Source organism: Lactuca saligna, chromosome 8 (genome assembly GCF_052625555.1).
Source record: "Lactuca saligna cultivar CGN05327 chromosome 8, ASM5262555v1, whole genome shotgun sequence".
Classification (NCBI taxonomy): domain Eukaryota; kingdom Viridiplantae; phylum Streptophyta; class Magnoliopsida; order Asterales; family Asteraceae; genus Lactuca; species Lactuca saligna.
The window spans coordinates 116548153-116560389 of NC_136424.1; the positions used below are offsets into that span (position 1 = coordinate 116548153).

Here is a 12237-nt window from a genome sequence, read left to right on the forward strand (position 1 = left end):
TGATAGGCGACACTCTTCTTTTCCCCATGATCAAGTTTATCTTCCCATGCTCCACATCCCTATTTCTTCTTAGGCCCTGCAAATCAGAACAAATGTGAAAACCACACCTTGTATCAAGAACCCAAGAAATAACATGTGATAAATCATTATATTGAATAGTATAAATACCTACGTAGGACGGCTTGATCTTTCCATCCTTGATATCTTGCATATATTTTGGACAACTTCTTTTTCCAATGCCCTTTCTCATGGTAGTAGTAGCACTCTGCATCCTTTGGGTTGGAGGTGAGTGCAACGGGACCAACCTTGGTTCTACTAGAAGAGGTGCCATCATGGGACTTTCCCTTATGGTGGCTCTTTGAGTCTTCCTCTTCTTACCCTTCCCTTGCCCAATAGCCAAGATAGGGGCAGTTGTAGCAGTAGGAGTTGGTGCAACAGATTTATCCTTGAGGTTGCTCTCAACAGTCTTCAACAGGCCTTGAAGCTTGCTCAACGTGACCTCCTATTTGTTCATGTGGTCGGTCATGTAGAACTGGTTGTAGCAAGGGAGCAAGGAGTGAAGAATGGTGTCAATAGCCAGATCTTCATCGGAGTTAACATTTAAATTCTGCAAGCAGTCGACATACCTTTGCATCTTCTGTAGATGGGCGGTGATAGACTCTCCGTCCTTCATCTTGGTCGTGATCATCAAAATGATGATCTCGTACCTCTCCTGCCTGGTACTCTGATGGTACCTGTCTAGTAAATCCTGGTGCATCTCATAGGGATAGAAGTCCTCGTAGGAATTTTGGAGTTTGGCAGTCATGGTCGCTAGCATAATGCAATGGTTTTTTGTGGCATCACGCTCATGGGCCTCAAAGGCAGCGATCTCCTTGGGAGTAGCAGTGTTGAGTATTGACATCTACCTCCTTCAGCTCTTTGTTGAGGACATACTCCTTGTCCTCGTATCGGGTGACCATCCTTATGTAACAAATCCAATCATTAAAATTGTTTCCATCGAAGATCACCATCCCACACAAACTCATGAGTGAGAATGAGCCGGAAGAGTTTCAGCCGGAAGCGTTGTTGTTCGGGTTAGACATCTGAAAAAAAAAAGAGAAAAAGTTTGATTCGATAAGAACCCCCAATTAAACACCTAAATGATAAATTAGAGCTAGGACCCAACAACATTATTTGCAATTTAGAAGAAGGATTCCGTAATTTAAACAACAAAGCAACTTGAAGGTAAGTGAATGAAAATTCACTAATTTCCACCATGAAAACCAAAAGTAATTAAGTTTTAAATGTTATGAAACTCCTATATTCTTTGAGATTCATTGAACTTTTCAATGGAATGTTTAAATCTAGATATGCCCTTCAAGTTTGTGACTGGGATATCGAGGATCACAAACAAGGTGTGAATAACCATGCAAATGTACATCATGCCCTCAGTGTTACAGTCACCTAATCAATGTTCCGGTTAGCCACACACTCTCCATTGATCTATGATAAATATCAAGTCACCCTTTGCCACCTTTTCTTAGACCCAAATTAGTGTGCCAGTTAACCACACACTCTCCACTAACATCTTAGCAAGGGTATAAAGTGAAATTTCATGGAATAGCATCAAATTCACATTTTCCTAAAGTAACTAAGATTGGGAATTTTATAAAAACATTTAGTTATTTTATTAATCATTATACCTTTAATGAGGAATCAGTTGCCATATCCTACCCGTTTGGCGAACGACCCTCCACTTATTAAGGAAGCGGTAGGTGAGAGTGGACACCAATTAAACTGCTATTTTATAGGCAGCAACCTTATACCCCCTTATACATTGGCTTCGTAAATGATGCCTACTAACGGTAAGACTAGCATTTATCTTATACATATATAATCATTATTCTTATAATATTATAATAGTATATGGGTGAATTTTAAACTTGTAAAATTCTAGGGTTTGGAATTTAATTATTTTAAAATTAAACTTTTAATCAAAAAATTTAAATTCCAAAACTTGAGGGGAAGTTTTGAAATATTTCAAAACTATCTAGATCATAATTCAAATAAAACAATTAATCAATTAATTGGTGGTTATCTAATTTTGACCTAATCCAATTTCATGTAAGATAATTCATCAAATAATTCAAATAATTAAGATTTATCATATGAGGCAATAATTATCTACTTAAATGATAAATATTTTTCATTCTGACTAAGAAAATCACATGGAATCAATAAAATTCGGATTTTATTAATTAAAAAGATTTTCGGTATTATCTCAAGTTAAAATATGCCAAAATCCCGAAAATCCATCTGTCAGAACGCCCGACTTGCCGAGTCCCTAACAAAACTCGCCGAGTTTATCTGACTCGTTGAGTTCATCATAGGACTCTGCGAGTCTGTCAAGCAGATGGCACAAAAATCGATTTTAAGCAATGAATAAAAACACCATGCATCAAATACAATAGAAACCAAGCAAGGCTCTGATACAACTGATGAGTTTTGAGCAAAAGAACATTCCTATGTGCACATGCAAAACCCTAAAGCTTGGGATCTAGGTTTCTCTATTGTACATGCAAATTTATTCAAAGCTTGTAAACCCTAATCTAGCATACTATAAAATTCGAAATCTACATCCAATACAAGTTTATATGATTACCTTTGATAGTAGCAAAAATCTTCAATCTTCGAGAGCTTAGTATCACAAGTGTAATACCTCTAATGGCTTACAAACACCAAAGGAAGAAAATGATTGAGAAGAGAGGGTGAGGAGGCACAATTTCGGCTATAGTAACTCTAGGGTTTCACTGGTCCCCGAAATCTGTAGCCATAGGGGGCCTTAAATATCTGAGTTGCTAGGGTTTCAGTCAAAAACCTAATTGGATAGCTTAGGCCCTAAGAAGCTCTAAGAGCCTTCTGGAATAAGGCCCTTGGACGAAATCATACTGGGGTTCCACTCTAATTTTGTCCCCCCTCATTGCCATAGGGATCCAGAACCCAAATCCAACTATCTTATAATTGGCAATATCAGTCCCCTTAGTTCAATTAATTTCTTTTAACCATATAATTAATTTCCTAATTAATTCTTGATTAATATTAACTAACTAATATGATTTCTCTTTTAATATATTATTCATATAATATATTAATAAACCATAATAATCTCTCTCTCCCTCTTTCTCTCTCTCTCTCTCCATAAATTATCTTGTCCAGTTGCTTTGGTGAAGGCAACCTAGAAGGACCATGCACAACCAAGTCAAGTACATACCAAATATAGTTATGAACTTAGACACTAATTCAATAGTAACACCACTACATTGGGATCAATTATCAATGTTGGTTTTGGTAACTATAACACCACAAGGTTATGAGGATGTGTGAATGCTTGTATGTTAGAATTGCTATGATAGTAGCCTTGGTGGAAGTAATGATATATTGTTTATTATCATTGGAGAATGGAAAATTAAAAGTAGCCTTGGTGGCTAAAATACTATACTCATGAAAGAATATATTGTAATGAAACTTTGAATGGTTGTAATATCAGTAAGAGAAATGTTGGTTGGATGAGATTGTAGTAAATGTAGTATATATTACCAATGAAGAGAGGTTAATTTGAATTGATAGTAGCTTGGTTGGCTGTAAGTTTATTATGAATCATAAATGACAAAATTGGTGTCAGTAATGTCATACTTGTGTATTGGATGTTTAGAAGACACATTAGGATTATATGCTTGAGAAAGTGATGATATATTTTTTTATGTAACTAATTTATATCTTGTTGATATGGCTACTCCGTAAGCTCGTTGTAGCTTACCGTTTTGTTGTGTGTGTCTTTTAGGTTTAGGTAAACATAGTAGCACGAAGTGAAGTTAGTATCTCCCGATTTGGATTCTTACAAAAGGTTATTGTAAGATCCCTATGATAACTACTCGTAGTGATTTTGATATGAATGTACACCAAATTTGTTATGATTCATGTAATAAAATTATTTTTTTTGGGTGTACTTTGAATTAAAAATCTGGGCGTTAGAAGTTGGTATTAGAGCCATGGTTTAAGTCAATTAGGCTTCTAGTAGTAGATTCCTAATCTTAAACATGAGAGTGGAATGTAGAGCTGTGGTTTAAGTCAATTTGGGGTTTTGTTGCAATGTCTTTTGAATTTTATTGTTTTTCAGCATTCAGAAATATAAAATTATATAAGTGCATTCATAAAATCTATTCCTACCAAATATATTTTTGTTTTTATATGTGTACGCACTTCTCAAGTTGTGTACTAAAACTAACCCTAGGATGAAGCACCATAAAAACCTCCTCCAAAGCATTTTGATTGTGCCATTTTTTGTTATCGAATTGCATCTATTACGTTTGTATGTTTTTCATAGTTCTCGACCAATGTTCAAAGCATGCTGTCATAAACGGTTGAAACTGGCAATTTATGGGTATACTATTGATAACTCGATTTGTGACGGTATAATTTTTGGGTTAAGTGAGAGTGTACTCCAATCTTAAGATTATATAAGAAAGGCTACATGGTCTACAGTCTACACAATCACAATTTTCAGTCTCGATGAGATGGTTTGGTGTCTACATTAGGTTAACTTAAATGTCATTAACAGAAATATTAACTACGATTTATGCAAAATATTTATTTAATTAGTGATCTTTGAGTTTTTTTACGAATTATAATTTTTTTTATATGTAACTAACTTTTTTTTTTTTTTCTGTAAATATAAAAAAATAAAATATATTGATTTATGTAAAGAAAGTTATTGACTGTTATTGCCAAGCTTAATATTTTCGTGCCGTGTTCACACAAACCAATCCTATGGAGCTTTAATATTTATACACTGTTTAATAATCACAGTCGTTTAGAATTGATCCATCTTCCTCATGTATTTACAATTAAGCATGTAAGCATTATGCTTACTGGGCCTATAAAGTTGATCCGTACTGTATTTACAATAAGACCGTGACTAATTCTATAAGTAAATAAACTAATAATACCATAAGGCTATAACTCGCAGCCCATGATCTATTGTCACAACTGACCATAGATTATTATTAGACAGTTTGTATATAGGCCCAATTATATTGTTTATTTTGTAATTTGTATAATTGTATGCACCATTCTTTTTGGAGTGAAGTGGGAGACTTGGATATATTTTTGGAGTGAACCGGAAGAGAGCAACTTACTTTCCTAGGTACCGGATGAGGCCTTTTATACTGAGGCGTTTTGCTAGTCCGTATGGGACAAGAGCGTCAGACCCGATAGGATCAGGCGCGTTGATTGGGTAATCGTGCTCCTTATTCTATCAGAGCCAATGATTGGTTCATGTGATAATGCGTTGAGTATCTTCCTTGTCGTTTGAAGTCGTCATACTTTGTCGCGTAGTAGAAAGCACCTTTGGCGGGGCCGGGCCTTCTCTGAGATAAATGTTGACAAAAAAAAAAAAAAAAAAAAAAAAAAAAAAAACTCAGTGGTCAAATGTGTTTAAATCGAAAAAACATATTACCCTTTAAGTCATTTTTACCGGCTAACCTGGAGTAGCCGACCCTAAGAACAAAATGTGTACAGTTTAACAAGTTGAATGGATAAATGTGGACGAAAAAAAAAACTCCATACCAAATATTTATAAATTGAAAAATATATTATCTTTTAAATCATTATCACATTTGTTGTAGGTTTATTTGTACATTCATCGGTAACAAATATTATTTTATATGGAACACTTGTTTAAACTTTTAAATTAATATTTTTCTTGTACTATGAGATATTTGTGCTTCTTTATATAAAACATATCTACATGGCATGTAAAATTATACAAAGTCAATGACTTAGATATGATTCGAAAGATTTTTACCTGATTCTTTAAATTTAGTCTAACCTTGAATCATAAAAAGTTTACTTGACATTCTAGAATAAGTACAAAGAATTACCATAAAATCCTCAAGAATACAATTAAATTATAACTTATGAGATTTGGCTAAGTGGCAAAATCTTTTTATTTGATTAAAATCAGTAAACAAGTTGAAAAATAAAAATAATAGACATAGATATTTATATTGTCATACTTATAGTCACAAGTCAACTCAAATCATTAGAACATATCACATGACAATAATTTCAAGTTTTTCATATATCTACAGTATGGTTCTCAAAATCCCACATTGTTTAATCTTATCAAAATTGTAATATTGTATCAACAATTATGATATTTCAATATTATCTGTCGATAATATTCTATCAATAATATAATACACTATACGTCTTAATATAGTATTTCTTTAAAACAAAACTAAATAAAATAACAAAAGGCAAACAGTAACAGGGAGTTGTTAAGTTTTGTCTCTCCATCCTTCTACAAACGGTCCACGTGTCATTCATCTATGTACTAACAGTGTGTTCGATATATTATATGAGAAACTACGATTTATTATATTGATATTGAATCATACATTTGTAAATTTGAGAGCCGATTTAACCATTATCCAATTCTACTTTAACGAGTTGTAATAATAAAAAAAAACATTATCGAAAAGTAATAGTTAAGTTTGGTTTTTACAACCAACCAATCCAACCATCGAAAACCAAAATTAAATCTGCAAAAAATATGTATGAATAAATATCTTACTGAAATTAACATGTCTAAGTGGTTTCCGTCCAAAAAGGAAGACGAAATGTATTTCCAAAACAATAAGCGGCACACGCAAAAATTAATAGTAGGAGTTGCCAAAAAAAAAAAAAAAAAAAAAATCCGGTCAAACATAATTTAAAACCGAAAAAGAATTCATTACGTCTAATATTAAAAAAACAATTCATTACATAAAAAGTTAACAACATAACTATCTACTACGATTTAAATTTATCTTCTTCGTGTGGACATCTTTTGAAACGTCTCCATTACTTTTTCATTCTCAACTTTCACAAGTGCTTCGGTCTCAACATTGCAAAGTAACGTGTCGTTCAAAAAGTCATCACCAATTTTGTTGCGTAAGTCGGTTTTCAAGAGCTTCATTTTCGAAAAACATCTTTCCACACTTGCGGTGGCTACGGGTAAAATTAAAGTCAACTTCAAAAGCTTATAAACCAAAGGATAAGACCAATGTTTTTCCGTGCTAACCATCAAACGAGAAAGCTCGGAAATTCCTTTCAAAGTGGTAAAACGTTCATCTTTGATATAAGAGTGATAAAATATCTCAAGTTGTCCTTCAAGACCTATCAAATCTGAATCATCAAAGTCATACTTGTACAACTTAGCCAACTTCAACAACTTTGATTTGTCAAATTGTGCAAATGAATCACAAAGACTCAAAGCACCCATGAATTCTAGTAACTGGGTGCTTATTTCACTAAATCGATCCCGATATTTTGTAAGTTACATATCCACCACTGTGTTGAAGATTTCAACATCAAAATTAAATCTATTGGTCTTTGTGGTTGTATGGTTTCTTGCACTAGCATAAAAATCCTCCATTTAAGTTTAATTTAATTTGCTTTATGTGTAATACTATATTAATATTTTTTATTTTTTTAATAGATAAGAGGATAATGTATATCAAAGTCACATTATATTCCAACCAATTAAATTCATCAACCTATTATCTTTTTTGGAAACTTATGTAACCTTATTTGGCAAGGTCCTTGAAGCAAATACGCTCTTCTTACGTCATCTCTTACATTTTATTTGTAACTTGTAATCTTTGGCCCATCAGTCGGGTCCTTTGGAAGATCTTTCAAATCAACATTATTATTAGGTTTATTAGAGCATGGTGTTTGTGGAATTGCATTAGAAACCAGAGGGGTTGATTAATTGATGATTGGTGTTTGTGGGGTTACAATTAGAAACGAAAGGGATTGATTGATTGGTGATTGGTGTTTGGGAACATCCTTCACCACTTTCATTAGGATTAAATCTTGGTCTTTTGGTAAAAAAAAATCACTTACTTTAACCTATAAAAACATAATAATTTAACCTAATCAAAAAATAACTTCACCTAATACCTAATCAAACAATAACATGTAAACCTAAAACATAACAATTTAACATATCAAACAAACAATTCAATAAAAATCATAGAAATTACAACTAATCAAACAATAATTTTTATAATAACATAGCAATTTTATAAAATCATCCGAATATCCAATAACTTCATAGCATTTATAACCTATAAACCATAGCAATTATGAATTTTGCTTAGCAATTACAACTATAAATTCGAAAACCAAAGAAAACTAGAAATACTTACTTGTTTCATTAGGGTTTGGACTTTGGATTGGAGTTGTTTTTGAACTTAGAAGTTGGAAATCAATTTTTTGCACTTGGAAATTGTGGATTAGAAGTCGAACTTGAAGAAGAAGATTAGAAGAATGAAGTCGATTGCCGAATGTGAGGAGGACCAACTACCGAGGACAAACACACGAACAATGGAAAAAAACGAGGCTACTCACGTTTTTTTTCTTTTTTCTTTTGTGATTCAAGGAATTAGACTTCGACTCTTGGACCCAATTGGACAATTGGATCATTTTTATATTTGAGCTATTTTCTCTTTATTCCTTTTCTTTTGGGCTAATATTAGGTGGATTAAAATAAAAATGTGTTTGTGCTATTAATTATTGGGGCTTAATTGATGCAATGTGTTTACATTTTTTTTAAGTAGTTGCAATTTTTTAGTAGTTGCCCCTTTTTTTTACATAGTGGCACAAAAGGGGAAAAAATTGAAAATTTTTCTATTGTCTTCCAGAAAAGCAGGTGTTGCCGGTGCAACCTTGTGCCCCACATGAAACCCGCCACTAAAAACAACAAATCACCACACACCCAGATAGTACGACCACATTCCAACATTTATGTCGCATCACATTAAGCTTTGAATTATTAGTCCACGAATCCAATTCACCATCGTACAAATTTGAAGGATGTGTAAATCCCAATACCAAACAAGTTGTGGCCATATAGATAATGCTACACAACAACTAAAACTAAGAGAAAATATCACTGTAGAACATTAAAGTTTCATCAATTGTCCAATTTGATCACTAAAGTAATTTTCTTGCGCAATAGATCATTAAACTCGTTATTGACCTGTTAATTAAACCATTATTCTCAGATTTGAAAGGTTTCCTGGTTATAGTGGTTCCGTAGCATTAATAATTGATTTCTTTTATTGTTTGGTAGCCATTCATTCAATCTACCTAGAAAACAATTTAACCCTACACACCCTTACCTTCTCGTAGAAAGCATCACCCACCTTTCAACTTTGTTGAACACTAACTCCATCTCTCTTTTTTTATGAACGACAACAAAACTCCATCATCTTCGTTCTTATTCAACTATCATTGCTATCCTCAATCTTGTATCGATACCTTTCATCCTCTTTTGCCTCCCAAGGATTCCTGGTGAAGTTTGATTTTTAGAGAGAGAAAGCTTCTAGAGAGAGAAAATAAGAGTTTTAGTCGTTGAAGAAGATGAAGATATGTGAGCTTTGTAAATACACTAGAATTACTATTTTATAACCTTACAACCTCCTACTCTCAACATTTGCTCGAGCTATTTGCTTCAAGCATTCTGGAGAGAGAAAGCTTCTATAGTGAGAAAAATCAGAGATCTGATTTGTGAAGCGTTTTGGTTTTTTGATTCGCTGATTACAGGTGAGTAAAAGTTTCGCAGATTGAGTTTGTCGATTGTGGTGATTATGAACCAAGTGAACCGCTAGAGATTTTCGCCTACAGGTTTTCTTCTAATGTGGACCTCCAAGATTGATTTTTGGTTGTTCTTCCTCGTGTAAACCGATTATTCTTGTTGTTCTTCTTCAATATTTTTTATTCTGATTTGGATGTTCAAATTAGGTTCTTTGATTTTGCTTTTTGTGTCTGATTTTAGGATTATAAGTGTATAAGTATTCAAGGAAGATGAATGGTGTTCATTTTTGTGTTTTTTTGTGTATTCAAATATTCTGATGTTCTTGTTGTTTCAGTTATTTTTTGTGATTTGGTGTGTTTGTTGGAGGAAGATGAATGGTGGTGGAGGTGGGATGTGGAGATAGGGTGGGCGGCAGATGATTATGGTAATGATGGTGGTGGGAGGTAGGAGGTGGATGGTGTTAGAATTGGTTTACAAGAAGATGAATTAGGGATTAGAGGAAGATGAAGGGTTCATCTATTTCAGTCATACTTGTGGATGATGATGTAGTTGGTGATTGTAGGAATTACTTCCCAAAAAAAAAATAAAGATAAAAATGACATGGATTAACAATGTGACTACCAAAAAAATAAGGACAAAATGATTATTAATGACATATCAGCATTATAACTGAGAAACCTTTTAAATCCAAGAATAATGGTTTGATTAACAGGTCAATAACGAGTTTAATGGTCTATTTTGCAAAAAAAAAAAAAAAAAAAAAAAAAAAAAAAAAAAAAAAAACTTTAGCGACCAAATTGGACAATTAACGAAACTTTAATGTGTTACAGTGCTATTTTCCCCTAAAACTAAATAGGTCATGTTGGATCATTAAACACGTTGAGACAACTTAAGACTAACCCTACTCGTTTAATTAACTGGTCGTGTCGTATCAACCTATTTATTTTTTGAGTCGAGTTCGTGTTGGATGAGAGGGTTATGGTTTAGACCTTGTAAAAGTATTGTGTTATATCGAGTTGAAACACTAAAACGTTGGAACTTTGTTCATGGAAAAAATCATTTATGATACTTGTCCCACATTAGAAGTAAGAAGAAACTTAAAATTCTATATAATGCCTTCTACTATTATTTTAATGATATGATTAAAAGATTGAGCTAGAGGGATCGAGTTGGTTTTAATAAAGTATTGGTATATAAAACCAATTTAATTAGTAAAGGAGACTCCAAAGCCAAAAGAGACGAAAAGAAAAATGAAAAATAGAGAAGAGTACGAATTGGGAGAAGAAGGGGTAGGCATTGATGCAAAATGACCATTTTACCCCAATGCTCAAAAATCTTTTTTATTACATATACTATTAATTAAAAAATTTAACATCCTTTTATACATGTAATATTAATTTAAAATATACTATTAATCAAAAATTTATGAAACTTGATAGAAATATAAATTTTATACGAAAGTGTGGTATAACATTGTAGGTATATGATAACATTAAAAATTACCAAGTGAAGTGAGCTAAGAATCATTGGAGTATGTAAACTCAAGTTTTCAAATCAAAAACACTCGAACATAATAAAATTAAAGAAGACACTTGATGTGTTATGACATGAAATATGAAATACTATTATATAACATTTCAAAAATCTTTTCCCTCCATTTATTCATCCATCCGAATTATGTATTGGAGACCTTCACCTTTAAACATCAAATCAAAAGCCTTATTGATATTAGAAAATGGCAATTCATGTGTTATGAATTTCTCCAACTCACCTTCCTGCACAAAATCAACTCAAGTTCATCATAATAAGATTAGAGAAGACATTTGATGCGTTCAACTCAAACTTTGTCACTTCAAATTTCTTTCTTGTTGAAACCTATATATATATATATATATATATATATATATATATATATATATATATATATATATATATATATATATATATATATATATATATCAGATTCATCAATCGAAAAATATTATGCACAACATTTCTTTTTCATTTTTTTATTCCAAATAGATTTCTCTTTCAAGTCCAGATACAACAAAAGACAAGCAGATAGAACAAAAAAAAATGGAACTTGAACAGCAAAAACTTGGAAATTGAACAACAACAAAATCGGAACTTGAATAGGAATAAAATCAAAACTTGAAAAAAAAACATTAGTCGAAACTTTTTTTTTTAGTAAAAGGCGAAAGAATAGTTCACTTTGTGCTCATTGCATGGCTGCGTAAATGGTCGGAACTCGAACAACAAACATGGGAACTTCAAATAGAAAAAACGCAATTGAGAAGAGAAAGAACCATACCTGATGAGAAGAAGCAACAAAATCGGAAATCAGTAGGTCTGTAGAGGTGTAAATCGCGGATCGATGGGGTGCACAACTTCATTGATCGCTTGAAAGAGAGAAAAACAGATGAGCGCTGGAGGCGCTGAAACTTGGAACGTATTAGGGTAAGGGCTCTTTTGGAAATTATCTCTCCCTTTCTCAGTCAACAGATATCCAATGACTTTTGCACTCAACTCTATCTTACCTATCTTACCGAGTCAGACATCCAATATATGTTTATGAAACAAGTTCAGCTGACCGAGTCAGCCAGAAATGTCTAACC

General features: G+C 32.7%; 1 protein-coding gene across 1 annotated transcript; it reads right to left on the bottom strand.

The window, feature by feature from the left end:
- Nucleotides 1–6844: 6844 nt before the first annotated feature.
- On the bottom strand, nt 6845–7303 carry LOC145010039 (uncharacterized). The gene has a single exon (XM_078968634.1). It carries the CDS (start codon nt 7301–7303, stop codon nt 6845–6847), a length of 459 nt encoding a protein of 152 aa, XP_078824760.1.
- Between the last annotated feature and the right edge of the window lie 4934 nt (nt 7304–12237).

What these genes read in the sequence shown, in the direction of transcription:
- LOC145010039 (XM_078968634.1), bottom strand. Translation starts at nt 7,303, where the DNA reads ATGGGTGCTTTGAGTCTTTGTGATTCATTTGCACAATTTGACAAATCA.